Genomic DNA, 13,940 nt, shown 5'->3' with positions numbered 1-13,940 from the left:
AACAACTGTTTCACAGCATGTAGGAAGATGGGGGATGGAGGAGCAGGGACGGGGCATGCTTGGGGGAGGAGGCAGGGAAGGGACAGAGTGGGGGTGGGAAGAGGCGGGGCTGGGGCTTAGGGGAGGGGGTGGAGTGAGGGCAGGGCCTGGGGTGGAGGGTCGGGTCGAACGAACACACACACACACACACACACACACACACGCGCGCCTATGGACTCATGGATGACCATGACACTAGTCCAAGCATGAGGGAGGGAACAGTTGTCAGGCACTGTGCTATTAGTGCTAGTAACAAAATTGCTGTATCTGGGCATGCAAGGTGATCGGTACTTTTAAATGCAGCCTTCTAAAGGTTACTTGCAGTTGCACTCTGTTGAATTTTGATGTTTCAATAACATTCTTTGAAGAAGAGTGTGTTAGTGATGGACTGTAAATAGTGAATGGACCATAAAGTACTAGCATAGATGGACTATACATAGACTTGATCCACAAACTGTTCTTAAAATACCCCTTTGATGGACACCTTGAATTTTAATATTGTATCTGTTTTAAGATAAATAACCCCATGTAACATGTTGGTTGTGTTCTAATTAATAAATATTGCAATAAATACATGAACACTCATTATTCATAAATAAGTATTGTAGTACTTCATTGGACAAGTCACTTAATTTTTCTGAGTTAGGTTTAAATCTAGGGCAGATCCTCAGGTGGTGTAAATTGTCATAGCTCTGTCAACTGATGATCTTACCTCTCTGTCTGAGGTAAGATCCTCAGCAGATAAGCGAAAACAAGGAAGTAAGTATTACTCCATCTTCTGAGGATTAACTAATGTTTGTATAAAGGCTTACAAATATAAAAGTGGTTAAGTGCTTAGTTATTCTTGAGTTTTTACATATTGTATGCTTTACTGACCTTTAATTTAGCATTGCTTCCTTTTTGTTGTTTCTCTTGTCAAGCTCTGCTATGTTATGCCATCATCCAGTGCAAGATGTGCTCAGTTTCCACGTGCACAGGATAAAGTTCATTATTACATAAAGCTTAAAGATTTAAGGGATCAACTGAAAGGCATCACGTCAAACACAGAGGTGCAGGAGGTGCAGTATACGTTTGACTTACAGCTTGCACAAGGTATAGTGCTTTTTTTGGTAATCTTCCCTTAAAATTTATATGGTAGCCATAGCATGAGAGAGATAATATATAGAACCAGCCGTTATCAGGATAGAAGGAAATAAAGTATGATAGGAAACATGTAACTATATTCCCTCTAATTTACAACAAACTGTAGAACTAAGCATGTTACTTATTTCATCTTTTCTTAAAATCTGAATTACCCATTATCTCATGGAAGGTGGGATAAGAACTTACATGTATACAGTGTTGTGTGATGTAATGTTCATGGTTTACTATTATCCTGAAGATTAACATATTTGAGGCCTTTTCCTCCAGAGGATGCTAAAAAGATGGCAGTTAAAGAAGAAAAATATGATCCAGGTTACGAAGCAGCGTATGGTGGTGCGTATAGTGAGAAAACCCCCTATGAGCATGAACAGTGTAACTTCGCTTCAAATGGAACAGGTAAAAAGTGATGCTTTTTTTTGTGGCTTTTAATCCCCAAGTCTTTCCGTGTGAAAATATACTAGGGATTATTTTTCTGCATTTCTACTGTTTCAGGCAGTTTTTGTTTAAATGCTGTTGTACTTCAAAACTTTAAACTGTTAAAGTTATAATTTCTTCTATATCATTTTGTCTGGACATTAGGGCCCCCTTTTCTGTTTGAGGGAAAGGGGGGAGACTTTTTTTCTTTTTTCCTGGACACTAGCATTTAAATAAAATTTATTTTCTGCAACTGTCCCAAGATCAGACATTGGGTGTGGGGGAGAAAAAAAAAACATGGAGCTTGTGTATGTTGTGGAGCCTGAATGTTTCCTGACCTGGGACAGAGCTGCCGTCTTGCAGAGCTTTCACAAATAGACAATTTCAGCCCCAAGTGAGTTTGAGAAAACTATTAGCAATAGAAAAAACACAAGGGGAGACTAGAATGAGAGTTGGAACTCTGACTGTAGCAGAATAGCCATAATTAGGAATTCTGATTTTCACTTCAAACCAAAAATGGAGGAAGTGTCATTGGTCACAACTGAAGAACAGGTTTAAATTCTATAAAGGGGAACCAATGAATAATTACCAACCTCTGATAAAGGTCTTTAAATTTCATGTCCTAATCTTGCGCTCTCATGTAGATTGCTGCCTATATTGCTTCCTGTTCATGATCTTTCAAGTTCATTTCTTATTCTCATATAATAGCTGGAACACAATGGGGTTTGGTGTGGGGTTATGAAGACTGGGTAGGCAGGATACAAACAAAATTGAGGATTTTTAAATGTGTTTTCTGTGTGTTCATTGCTAGTGAAACAACTGATTTCTGCTCAAACTTAGTCACAATTCAAATAAACAGAAGTCATTTTTTAGGAAATTAACGTGGACTAGAGAGTGATCAAAAGTAAATATTGAAAAGGAGTTAATGTAAAAACTGAACACGTGTCTAAGCATCTCAGCTAGAAGAGCTAATTGAAAAATGGGGGTGGGGGAATGCTTGGAAAATTCTTTCATCAAAATGAACTTTTCTGAAACTTTCCTACAGCTATGATGCCAACTAAACTAGTAATACTTTTGTTTGTTTTTCTAGAAGCGAACAATCTAGGCTACAGTGGGGGGTCATCCTTTGGTGATATTCCTAATGGACAGTGGATGATGCAGTCCTTCACGGACCAGATTCCAGAATTCAGTAACAGTGGGGCACAAGAGCAAGAAGAAAGCAGTGTGTAAAAGCTGCCTCTTCGGCAGCTCTGCATAAATGCTGCAGTTTTAATGCAGTTATCAAGAATGGTACCTCAGTTCTCTAACTGAAGCATTTTAATAGTATTTTACCTGTTATTTTATTATAGTCCAAACCAATTGTGTGGTAGATTTAATCCTATGAAGTTGGTAATTTTTAAGGAAATGTCCAACATTTTAAAAGGGAAAAAAAAATAAAGGTAGCCCTTTTTGTATATGAGTTTTATATTTAACTTACACCATTTCTTGCAGTTTATGATAAACTGCTTTCTCGTATGTGAAGACTGATTTCTTTTGGGGTTACTTTAATTCTGTAATTTGTAGTGCAGTAGTCTGTGGAATGATACTTTTTACTGATTCCTTCTTATGGGGGGATATTTCGTAAGCCTTTTATATGCAGAGAGAGGAAAATGGGAACATGAAAGCCACTTGCTGATTAAGATTACCACTGCTGCTTGACAGTGTAGCCCTGCTCTCACAGGGAATAGGGTTTTTTAAAGTCAGTGTAGTTACATGAATTGTGCATTTTCAAGGCCTGCCTTCTGTTCTCTGCCATGAGTGAGAGTTTCCCACTTTGCTTTCCAAGCTCCAGCTCCATTCAGCTCATTTGCCATTTGGCACCTGGAGTTCTAAGAAACTTGAGACCTCATCTCCCCCACCTTGTAAAGGGGGGAGGAGAATCCAGTTTGTTGAGCGGGGGCAGGGCTTGAAGACTCCTGCTTAGTTGTCTTGTAATAAGGCTGCCTAGTATCAACTTCGCCCTCAAAGAAATAAGGTGGAGCCTGCTGGGATCTGTGGAACTGAAGTGCCCTCCCTCTCCTCCATGGCTGGTCTATGACTTCCCACTTGGTTTACACTGAGCAGCTCCTTATAGTGCAGCAATAGCACTAAATGGGGGAAGAGAGAATACCTCAGTACTGGCCAGTTTAGAGAGCACCCTTGCAGAAAATGGGGAGGCCGTGCTCCCTGGAAAATCTAAGATTTGCACATGTCACCAAAAGGGAAAACTGGCATGGGGATGGAACAGGACTGAGGATCATTCTTAAGATGTTCTGTTCCTTTCCAAAATAGGAAGGAATTGAGAACTATCTCTACGAGTTTAGGGGGATTTATCCTCTTGGCTTCTCCCAAAAAATAATTTATGGTATGAAGTTAAAACCATGGGCAGCTGGTATGTGAATATAAAGTCAACCCTGGAAAATACAGTCTTCTAAAGTACTTAGATAGTTTGTGTTTCTAGACAAACTTTGACTTATGTGGCCAATGTAATATTCAGGGAGTGAAATGAGTTTTCCATGCTTGGGTATAAAATATCACTCTCTCTTTTGAATAGAAAAGGGAAGATATGGCTTGAAGTAAAAGCAATAAGCTGATCAAAACATTTAATGTTTTGGTGATCTTATGAGAGTAGGTGCTTTGTATACTTGAAATATGCACAAACTGTATCTTCTTAATCCAAACTGGTCAGATATTACACTTCCAGAGATTTTATCCTTTCTTCCACACTTTGGCAGTTGCCATCATGGATTGAGTGGATCCAGGTGATATAGAACCTAAGCCTGCTAATAACTTTGGATCTCTCACACACAGGAAGCACATTGCCAGCTCAGTGGGAGGCAGGCATGATGTTTACAGTTCTCTTCCCCAGTTGTTTGTCTTAATCCTAAGAGAACTTTTTAAATCAAGACAAAATGTGCATTGTGGTTCTGATCATGTTTGTGAGCCTCAGTGTAAAGCTGTTCATTATATGGTCAAAGATGTATGGAAATTGTTTGTTTGTTATTTAAAATGTACTGTATCATGTATCACTGTTTACATGGACATGTTCCTGCAGGTGCTCAAAAGTGCCTTGCATCAGGGATTTGTAACAATTCAATTTATTTTTCAACAAAAGTATGTGAAGCATGTAACTACTATTGCTGAGTAGACAGTGCAATAGTACATAACTTCTGTAAAGGTGTTTTTTTAATTTGAAGGGACAGTTCTGTTCTTTGACAGAGGCTCCTACTAGATTATGTAGGTATAAAGTAGAGTTAAATGTACAATGAGCGTTTTCATTAAATATGGCAAGTAACGTGTGCATTCTCTCTAATTGGTGCTGTAACAGAGGTTTTAAACCCATCTTGAAAATCTAATGATGTTTCACAATAAAATCAGGAATTGTATTGGAATATCTTGTGTTAAAGTGTGATATGTTGCCCTCTTACTAGTGATGGGATCTGATTATGATGCATGTAAACACCTGCTGAATGGTTTCACTGTAGTGTTTTGAAAATTAGACCTATTGAACTGTTTCTTTCATTTTGGTTTAATGCTGCTTAAAAAAACTGGACTAGAAAAGCTACATCTTGTACTCAACACTAAGTACTGCTGGTATAGATTCAGCAAGCAACTGGAACCTTCTTTAGAGGATACAAGACATAGCATTGAAACCCATTCTGTTTAGTCCTGATTTTCATCTTTGTAAACATCTTAATGTTTTTAATCAAGTAAACTAATATCTCACAGTATTACTAGAAACTCAAGCTAATCTGAAGTTTGTATGTATTACCCCCTATACCAGCACAAGTTTATTTTTAGGGTAAAGCTTAAATACTTAGGGTTACTTTTGTAAAATCAGTTACACGTACAGTTTTACACAATAGTTATCATATATTACACAGAAGATAAACTGTATTGCAAAATATGATATAGAATAATCCATCACGATCTTGCTGGAAACTGATTTATTTTTAAAAGCATAAACATTTTAGATGTCTTTCAGTATCAGCTATTGGGACGAATCATTTTGAACTTCCCTGATGGGTCAGGGATAAACCAATTTTCCCATAGGTCATTATGAACACTAGGGTAATCCCAAGGTTTATACCTTCCATTCCAATGAAGTAATTTAGCTTCTTGAAGAAAATGCTCTGAATACCTGGCATCGGGACTCCACCCTAAACAGAAATAAATCTCTAGCTTTCATAAAGATCAGTATTGGAAGATACTATGCAATTAAATAAAATACAACTTTTAATAAAAATGATTTAAAGAAAAAATATGCTAATTAGTATCCTTTTTACTGGTACTAAACATGATGGGCTACTTTGAATTAAGTTTATCAACACTCTTTTTCACATTTGTGCTTATACTTAGTTCTATTTAACACAACATTTTGCATAGCAGCACTACCCTATTCTAATATCCTAGCATAGATGGAATCATAAGGAACCTCAGGTGCCTATTCTAGTCCACTACCTTGTATTATGCACAACTGAACCATCAGCCCTCTGTCCAGGTGAATGTTGACTCTGTCCCCTGAAGCTAATTGCACAACCTTCCCTAGCAGCTTCTGTTCTCTCTAGGAAAAATTTGCCTTATTTGAAATCTCTTGCAGCTGTATTCAAGCTTTTTACTTTTTCTGTCCTTGATTAGTGACACTCTAGGCTTGTGTCTTATACTTCAGAAAAATTATGAAATTTTATTTTAGTTTTTCTTTACACTAAATATGCCCAGTTCCTAGCCTTTCTTCAAGCTATTTTTTTAAAATCTTCATTACTGTAGTCTATCACCGCTGATGTGTCTGGTTGCCAGTGTTGGTCAGTCACAAATGATTAGGGGCCTACCAAATTCACAGCCATGAAAAACGCATCACGGACCGTGAAATCTGGTCTTTTGTGTGCTTTTACCCCATACTATACAGATTTCATGGGGGAGACCAGCATTTCTCAAACTGGAGGTCCTGACCCAAAAGAAAATTGCAGTGGGGGTCACAAGGTTATTTTAGGGGCATCGGTATTGCCACTCTTGTGCTGCCTTCAGAGCTGGGTAGCTGGAGAGTGACAGCTGGTGGCCAGAAAGCGGCAGCTGTTAGCCTGGTGCTCAGCTCTGAAGGCAGCGCCCTGCCAGCAGCAGCGCAGAAGTAAGGTTGGCAATACCATACCATGCCACCCTTACTTCTGCGCTGCTGCCTTTAGAGCTGGGCAGCTGCTGATTGAGGGCCCGGCTCTGAAGGCAGCAGCACAGAAGTAAGGGTGGCAATACCATACCATGCTATCCTTACTTCTGTGCTGCTGCCCAGCTCTGAAGGCAGCACCGCCGCCAGCAGCAACACAGAAGTAAGGGTAGCAGTACCGCAACCCCACCTCCCACAATAACCTTGCGACCCCCCCCCCAACTCCTTTTTGTGTCGGGACTCCTACAATTACAACACAATGGACTGTGAATTTGGTAGGGCCCTACAACTGATGTACTGTACATGCTGCTTTACAAACAGCAGGAGGTGGCCCCCTCCCCGTCATGCTCACACAACTATGTTTGTGCCTCTTTAAAGAATGGTGCCCAAATCCTATTGTTCTAAATAAATCTTTGATTATGGTGGAGTGGAGGGTTATAGACAAGTGTTACTCCTACTAGTGTACATCTCAATATAACATTTGCCCTTGTAGCGAGGGGGCAGGGCCTCCATCTGAGATAGGTGGTGGTTCCTCCCAGTCAGCCCCCTGGTGGCGGGAGCCAGGACAGCGATGCCTGCCCTGCTGGAAACAGAGGGGCAAGACAGGAAGTACAAAAGATGGGCTTTGCAGCTCAGTGGAGCTGGAGCTACTGAGGGAGACAGACACTTAAAACCCACTGCTGGAACGAGAGCCCACAGAAGGCCGCTGCTGTCCCAAAGACTCACCAAAGCTGCTAGGCACACCAGATGGTGGCTGGGTATCCCGGGGAGATGGCGGACAACCCCAGGATTCAGGTACACCCCAAAGGGAGGGTAGGAAGTAGCCCAGGGACAGCCGACTCTAGTCCAGCTGCATTGCTGCCTGAGCCCATGTTGTGGCTGGATTCCCCGCTGACCCAATGGCAGAAAACACCGCCACTGTTAGGGGCCTGGTCTGGGATGCGGTAGAGTTGGGTGGGCCATGTCCCGCTACCCCCTGCCACTCCACCATAGGCCAAGAGGCCTGTGTTAGCCAACTGTCCGCCAGAGCTAGGACACTAAACTATTCACTGCCCCACCCTGCTGGAGGGCTTGAGCCCCAGAGACAGCTAATTCCCCCCACTTTTTCAGACTGCCTTTTGCAGAAGAAGACAGCAAGGGGGCGTAGCCGCCTCTTGAGACTGACAGGGAGAGATGACCATGCACGCCTACACCCTTCTTCTGGAAGGGGGAATTTATCATAAATCAATTAGTAACCTTAACTGCTAAATATTTCTCTGATTCCAGTATTTCCCTGGCCTATTTTTTTCATTCCTAGGTGAACTACCAGTCTCAAAAATACATCTTTAGTGCAATTTTGGATAGTTAAACTAAAGACCCTTCTCTTAAGGCAGTGGGTCCCAAACTGGGGTTTGTGAAATGTTACAGGGGGTTCTCAGGAAAAAATTCCCTAATGGCAGACAGAGCTGTCCCTAGGGACCCCGGGCAGCACAGGGCCAGCAGCCTGGAGCCCCTGGACTTCCAAGAGCTAAGCAGATCAAAGCAAGCAGAGCTGTCACACTGAGGAGATTTAAACTTCAAGACTCCTATAAGAAATAGAAAGGGAGGTGGATATTTTTTGCTGTTTTTAAAATTAAATATGCAGCTAGTATTGTTTTTTTAATTATTATGAAGAACAAGTTTAAGCTTTTTGTTTGTTTGTAGGGTGACCAGATGTCCCGATTTTATAGGGACAGTCCTGATTTTTGGGTCTTTTTCTTATATAGGCTCCTATTACCCCTCCACCCCCGTCCCGATTTTTCACATTTGCTGTCTGGTCACCCTAATTGTTTGCCTGGAGTGCTCAAGACCTGAATGCTTGTGTAGGAGGAACTCTTTGAGTTGGCTTCTTAAATACCTTCATGCTGTTTCACATCTGATACTCCTTGATGAAACATAGGAGCCTTGTCTTATAACAGGCTTATTCAAAGTGATACAACCTACAAAAGTGAGATCTTGGAAGAGTGTTGCTGTTTCCATAATGTAATAAAAATACTGTAATGATAAATTAATAAGAAATTATGTGTAATAAGCATGTCATGAAAACAAATTTTGTAATTCCAAGATCACTGCTTTTATAATTTATACTCAGGAAAAGGAGAAAATCCTTGGAAATATTCATTTCTAGGAGGGGGTTTGCGAGACCTGACATTTTAGTGAAAGTGATTCACAGGTTGTTAAAGTTTGGGAACCACTGTCTTAAGGGTTATTTTTAATAGACTGGTTTTGCACCTTACTGTGGGTAGATCCCATCTGATCCAAATATGAAGTTTCCTATGTTCGCTGGCAGTCTTCATGCTCAGTATGCACCAGGGTTTTGGACCAGGCCAGAGCCAGTTTCAGCCACCCCTTCAGTGAGGTCTCATCTTCCAGTATGGAATACTTGCCTTTTATACATTTGTATCATAGTATATAGGCCAATATGTTCTGGCTAGCTCTTTGTGTAAAATAGCTATCCCACCTTTAACCCCGGCCCAAGGGCTGTTATCAGTGATTTAGCCTGCAACTGCTTCTCAGCCCCTGGCTTCGTAGAGTTTAATACCAGAAGGACCCATCAGATCACCTAGCCTGACCTCCTGCATGTCATTGGTTGTTACATTTTACTCTGTATTGAACCTAATAACTTGGGTGATTAAAGCATATCTTCCAGGAATGTGGTTAATTTGAAGATGGGGAGGGAAGAGAAGCTTCAAGTAAATAGCTGTAGTAGGACAAGGAAAGTGATAAAGGGCTAATTTTGAATCTGGAAGGAAGGGGAATGAGTGTAGAGCAGCGATGTGGGATCTGAGGCATAAAGTAATGTACTGAGGATGAGCAAAATCATCCATAGGGTCCTTAAATCTTATCTGTATTTTGTTCCAGCCCAGAGTGTTTTGAAATGAAACATACTTACCAAGATGTCGGACATGCCACAAGGGATTAATAGTAGAATATTTTCCATGGAATACAATGAGCATTGGAGAGGTGGCCACACCTCCCCCAAGGGTGCTGCTGTAGAGGTTTTCTCTGCGAAAAGACAAAAAAGAGCAGCTCAAAGTCCTGAAATGAAAAGGAACTTTACTACAAAACCAGAAGGCAAAAGCAATAAATACTAATGCTCTGGCTAATTTACTATTAAAATCAGCTTTGTATAGACTGACACGCTACTTCTTTACCTAATTTTAAATATGCACCTTTTTACTGGCATTCCAACACTTATAGATTTTTTTTCTTCTAATTGTGGACAATGTTTGATGCCACTTTTACAGCTTCTGGGGGTTGGGTCTTTTTCTGGTTTTCAGCAGTTTATGTAAATTATGGCTTATCTTTTTAGGAAGTGTTCAAGAAATGGTTCTTGAGTTATGTAAAAAAAAAAAAAAGTGTCCCCTTTCCAGTATTGCTGACATTGCAGTTTATAGGGCCCCAAGCAAGAGCAGAGAGTTTCTTTCCACTCTGATCCCACTGCAAGGAGAGATCAGCCCTGCCCATAAAGAGCCTGATCCTGACTGGCGCTGATCACCCATGATGAAAACTGCATGTGCTCAGCACCTCTCAGGATTAGGCCTGGCTTGCTGAGTCAGCACAAGACTGCAGAGTCCCAAGTGGTCACTTTATGTTGTTCGTGACTGCAGCTGGATTAGAACAGGTGGAAGTTGTGCAACGTAAGGTTATTTTGAATTACGATCTGTGAAGGGTAGCACGTCTTAAGTAATGGACCTTTGAAAAATGAACAGAAAATTCAACTTTAAACAGCACATTCAGTCAGGAAAAAGTGAAGACTTCGATATCTGTACATACTCTACATTTCTTTGCATCCATTTTTCTAATTGCTTTGTAATCCGCTGGTGCTTCCATTCTGTCATATTAGCCACAATTACACCAGGATTAAAGGAGCAGGTGCTGGGGCTGATGCCAAGATCTCTAATTGTTTGCTTCCGGTAGTCCAGATAGCCCATGTATGTGTTCTAGAAAGAAGGGAAATTATATATAGATGTCTATGTAAATCTAATTTATGTCTAGATATGTTTAGATGCAGCTGTATCTACCTCATGCACATGCAGAATACATAGGCATTGAACAATAAGATCTGAGAACTGGATTTCTAGATGATTATTACCTGCCTTGACTTCAGTGTGAGGCACAAGGCTAAAGGACAGGATATTCTAATCATTATGTGTTAGCGATATTTCCATGGGAGTCCTACAGGGCTTTGTCTTTCGGCCCACTCCTCTTCACCTTACTCTAGGTGATCTGGCATAAAACCAGTGTGGTTATCGTATGGCTACTGGACTTTAATTGCAGTTGCAGATGCTCCGTACCACTCCGGATTTGGTTTTCAAACAATAGCTTTTGAGCAGCCCACAAAGTTCAACCCTCACTCCCTCTCAGTTATCAGAAAGTCTAATATCAATCCTATCAATATTCTCTGCTAAATATGTTGCACAAGTGACCTACCGAAACAAGAAGAGTTTAGTAAAATACAAAACATACTGCAAAAGAATCAGGAGACAGCACATCTTAAGATGATTACAGGAAATAATTCCCCTTACTAAACTATGTACCTAAATCCTAATACTATACTTTATCCTGAGAAAACTTTCATTTGGGGATGAAGAAAATCATGTTAAATCTGTACGTAAAAATCCATCAACAATCTGAATTTAAAACTAACATCTTACCTGCATTCCTACACTTCTCACCATTTCATGAGTAGACGGCAAATCACAGTCATCTGAAAAAGCTGCAGCATGGCCTGGAGCTAGCTTTGTGTTGTACAGTTCCTGGATGTCACCTGAGAATACAGAATTGGGAGTTTAAGAATGGGTTTGTTTCATTGACTGTTTAGGACAATATCTGTTCTCCATTACACTGGTACAACCCTACCAATGTCAAGGGATGGCCTGAACGGAAGGCAGGCAGAATTTTGCTCTATGGACATTGGTTTCAAACATGGGTCCTGTAACTGGAAGTCAAAATCCTATGTTTGCATGTATTAATCTATACTTTATGTGCTTATATGCTGATTTGAAGGTCCAAATGTGAGACATGAGCTGTAGCCTGGTGTGTGTCTGTACCTTGCCTCTGGATGGGGGACTGTGTCCCCTTCCCCTTCCATCCCACTTTGGTTCCCTGCACAATGCCCTTTTACCTGGGTTTTCGTTCAGGGGAGCAGATTTTCTCCTTATGGCATTATTTCACTACATCTTATTAAGATACGAGGCCTCGCTGTTTGAAAAGTGGGCTCATAATATCCATAGGCTAACACCAGCAGCTAAAATGTTCACAGTGCTCCTGGCTATACCAGTGATGAAATAATTCTGTTTTTGTTTGCTAGGAAACCTGACTAAAGCAATATTAGCATGAGGTAATACAGGAACTGCATCATCTTGTAGGGGCAACTCGCGAGTTTGTTTGAAAACCTGAAATAGGATTCATGTCCCACAATGGGACAGTGTTTGAATTAAAGGGACACTGTTAACCTAGTTATGGCTCAAAACTGATCTACCTTAAGATTGTTATGATCTGGGAAGGAATTTCCTCTAGATTCTAAACAGCTTCTGTTTTGTGAGATGTAAAACAAAACAACAAGAAAATCAAAAGCAGCGTTTTTGGTGTGACACACCAAAATTCAGTGTGTGAACTTCTTGTTGTTTTGCAGAAAGCACTTAGCTAACAAATACTATTTCCATAGAGCTAAATCCTGAAATCCATGTTCAGTGTTTCTTCTGCAAAACAATTCATTTCAAAGGGAGATTTGACTAGGCAAAGACTTCAGTGCAATATTCCTGCTAACATCATTGATGATAAAAAAAGGCGGAAATTTTGACTCCATTGGAAAGGTGTATGCAAGTGAGGGGGAAATCTATTTTTCCCCAGATAGTATAATGTGGAAGAAATTGCATTATCAAGCTTATTGAAAGTGAAGGGAAGGCAAAGAAAACAAATCCAACTTTAAACAGTGGTCAACAATGCCCTTTTAAGTATTGCTGCTCTGAAATCTACATCTGAAGGCAAGAAAAACTGCAGAAAAGCTGTTGAAAACTAAATGACCCAAACTCTTTGTAATTCCACTGACTTCAAAGGTGTTACTCCAGGGATTAACTTGACCCAATGTCCTTGGACACCCTACTGGCTACTGCATAAAGGTTTCATAAAGCTTAATTAATTAACATTTGCAAAGTGCTTCTGAGATCCTTGGATGAAAGGTGTTATCAAAATAACAGGGATGTGGAAAAATGCTGAAGGGGAACAAAGGATAAAGCAAGAGAAGAGATCAACATTAGCAGGGAGAAAGTGGCAAAGAAAGGAATGAACAGACTGAGAAATCCACCTGGAAAGATAACTGTGCCTCTACTTAGCTTTTGCTGTATGGGCATGGAGAGATTTTCCAGCACTTGAATTGTTTCCTGATTTGTCTTTATTAACCATAAGATATTTTCATCAATAAGCCTGATTCTGTGAGGTGCTGAGTGCCCTTAGCTCCCATAGATATAAATAGGAATTGAGGGTGCTCAGAACAATAGGATCCAGGGTCTTTTACAACCTGATTTGAGTAAATTCTTCTCTCTCAAGAATAAGCAGTTATTTGGGGTGAGGATGCCAGCATTTGTGGGGATTCAAGGTCAGATTCACATCAACCAAACAAAACAGGAAAGGTTTAGAGAGGAGTATTGCTGCCTGTTCTGGTGACACCCCGCTTATTGGAATTGCCTTGTACACTCATGCACAGCAACTGATCCGACGCAAGAAACACTGAACGTCACCCACACACCTACGATCAGGATCAAACATCCAAAAATAGATATTGTCCCTTTGATTTTCCTTTGTTAAATACTATGTAAGGGTGAGTGTGAAGCTGTCATAAGTGCAGCACTCCAAGCAACCTCCTCAATTTTAACTAGAGCCCATCTTTCCTGGTGACCAATAAAGCAGCTGAACTTCCTGCTGCAAACTTCTGTTAGGTTCCAAGAATTTTTGGATGACAACTTACCTTGCACAATCACATCATCATCCAAATATATGACTTTCTCATATTTGTGGATAAGCAGGGGGAGATAATATCGAACGAAGTTCAACTGTTAAAAAAAAACCCAATCAAAATGACAGACTGTAAGTGGCACAGTGGCTTAATGCAGTCATCTTGAATGTCTTTTCAGGATTCAAAAGTGAC

General features: G+C 40.5%; 2 protein-coding genes across 4 annotated transcripts in view; one reads left to right on the top strand and one right to left on the bottom strand.

Moving 5' to 3' along the window:
* TDG (thymine DNA glycosylase) overlaps window positions 1–5,019 on the top strand; it is a 22,393-nt gene extending 17,374 nt beyond the window's left edge. For both annotated transcript variants that reach the window (XM_044987690.1, XM_044987700.1), the window contains exons 8-10: window positions 960–1,131; window positions 1,450–1,578; window positions 2,687–5,019. In XM_044987690.1, the coding sequence (XP_044843625.1) occupies window positions 960–1,131; window positions 1,450–1,578; window positions 2,687–2,826 (441 nt within the window). In that variant the 3' untranslated portion in view covers window positions 2,827–5,019. The remainder of the gene's footprint in view (window positions 1–959; window positions 1,132–1,449; window positions 1,579–2,686) is intronic.
* The window catches only part of GLT8D2 (glycosyltransferase 8 domain containing 2), a 24,515-nt gene continuing 15,473 nt past the window's right edge, over window positions 4,899–13,940 (bottom strand). For both annotated transcript variants that reach the window (XM_044987710.1, XM_044987712.1), the window contains exons 6-10: window positions 13,761–13,845; window positions 11,449–11,561; window positions 10,568–10,734; window positions 9,684–9,796; window positions 4,899–5,774 (exon numbers count right to left, since the gene is read on the bottom strand). In XM_044987710.1, the coding sequence (XP_044843645.1) occupies window positions 5,602–5,774; window positions 9,684–9,796; window positions 10,568–10,734; window positions 11,449–11,561; window positions 13,761–13,845 (651 nt within the window). In that variant the 3' untranslated portion in view covers window positions 4,899–5,601. The remainder of the gene's footprint in view (window positions 5,775–9,683; window positions 9,797–10,567; window positions 10,735–11,448; window positions 11,562–13,760; window positions 13,846–13,940) is intronic.

This window comes from Mauremys mutica, chromosome 1, assembly GCF_020497125.1.
Source record: "Mauremys mutica isolate MM-2020 ecotype Southern chromosome 1, ASM2049712v1, whole genome shotgun sequence".
Taxonomy (NCBI): domain Eukaryota; kingdom Metazoa; phylum Chordata; order Testudines; family Geoemydidae; genus Mauremys; species Mauremys mutica.
This window is presented reverse-complemented; position numbering and strand designations above follow the sequence as displayed.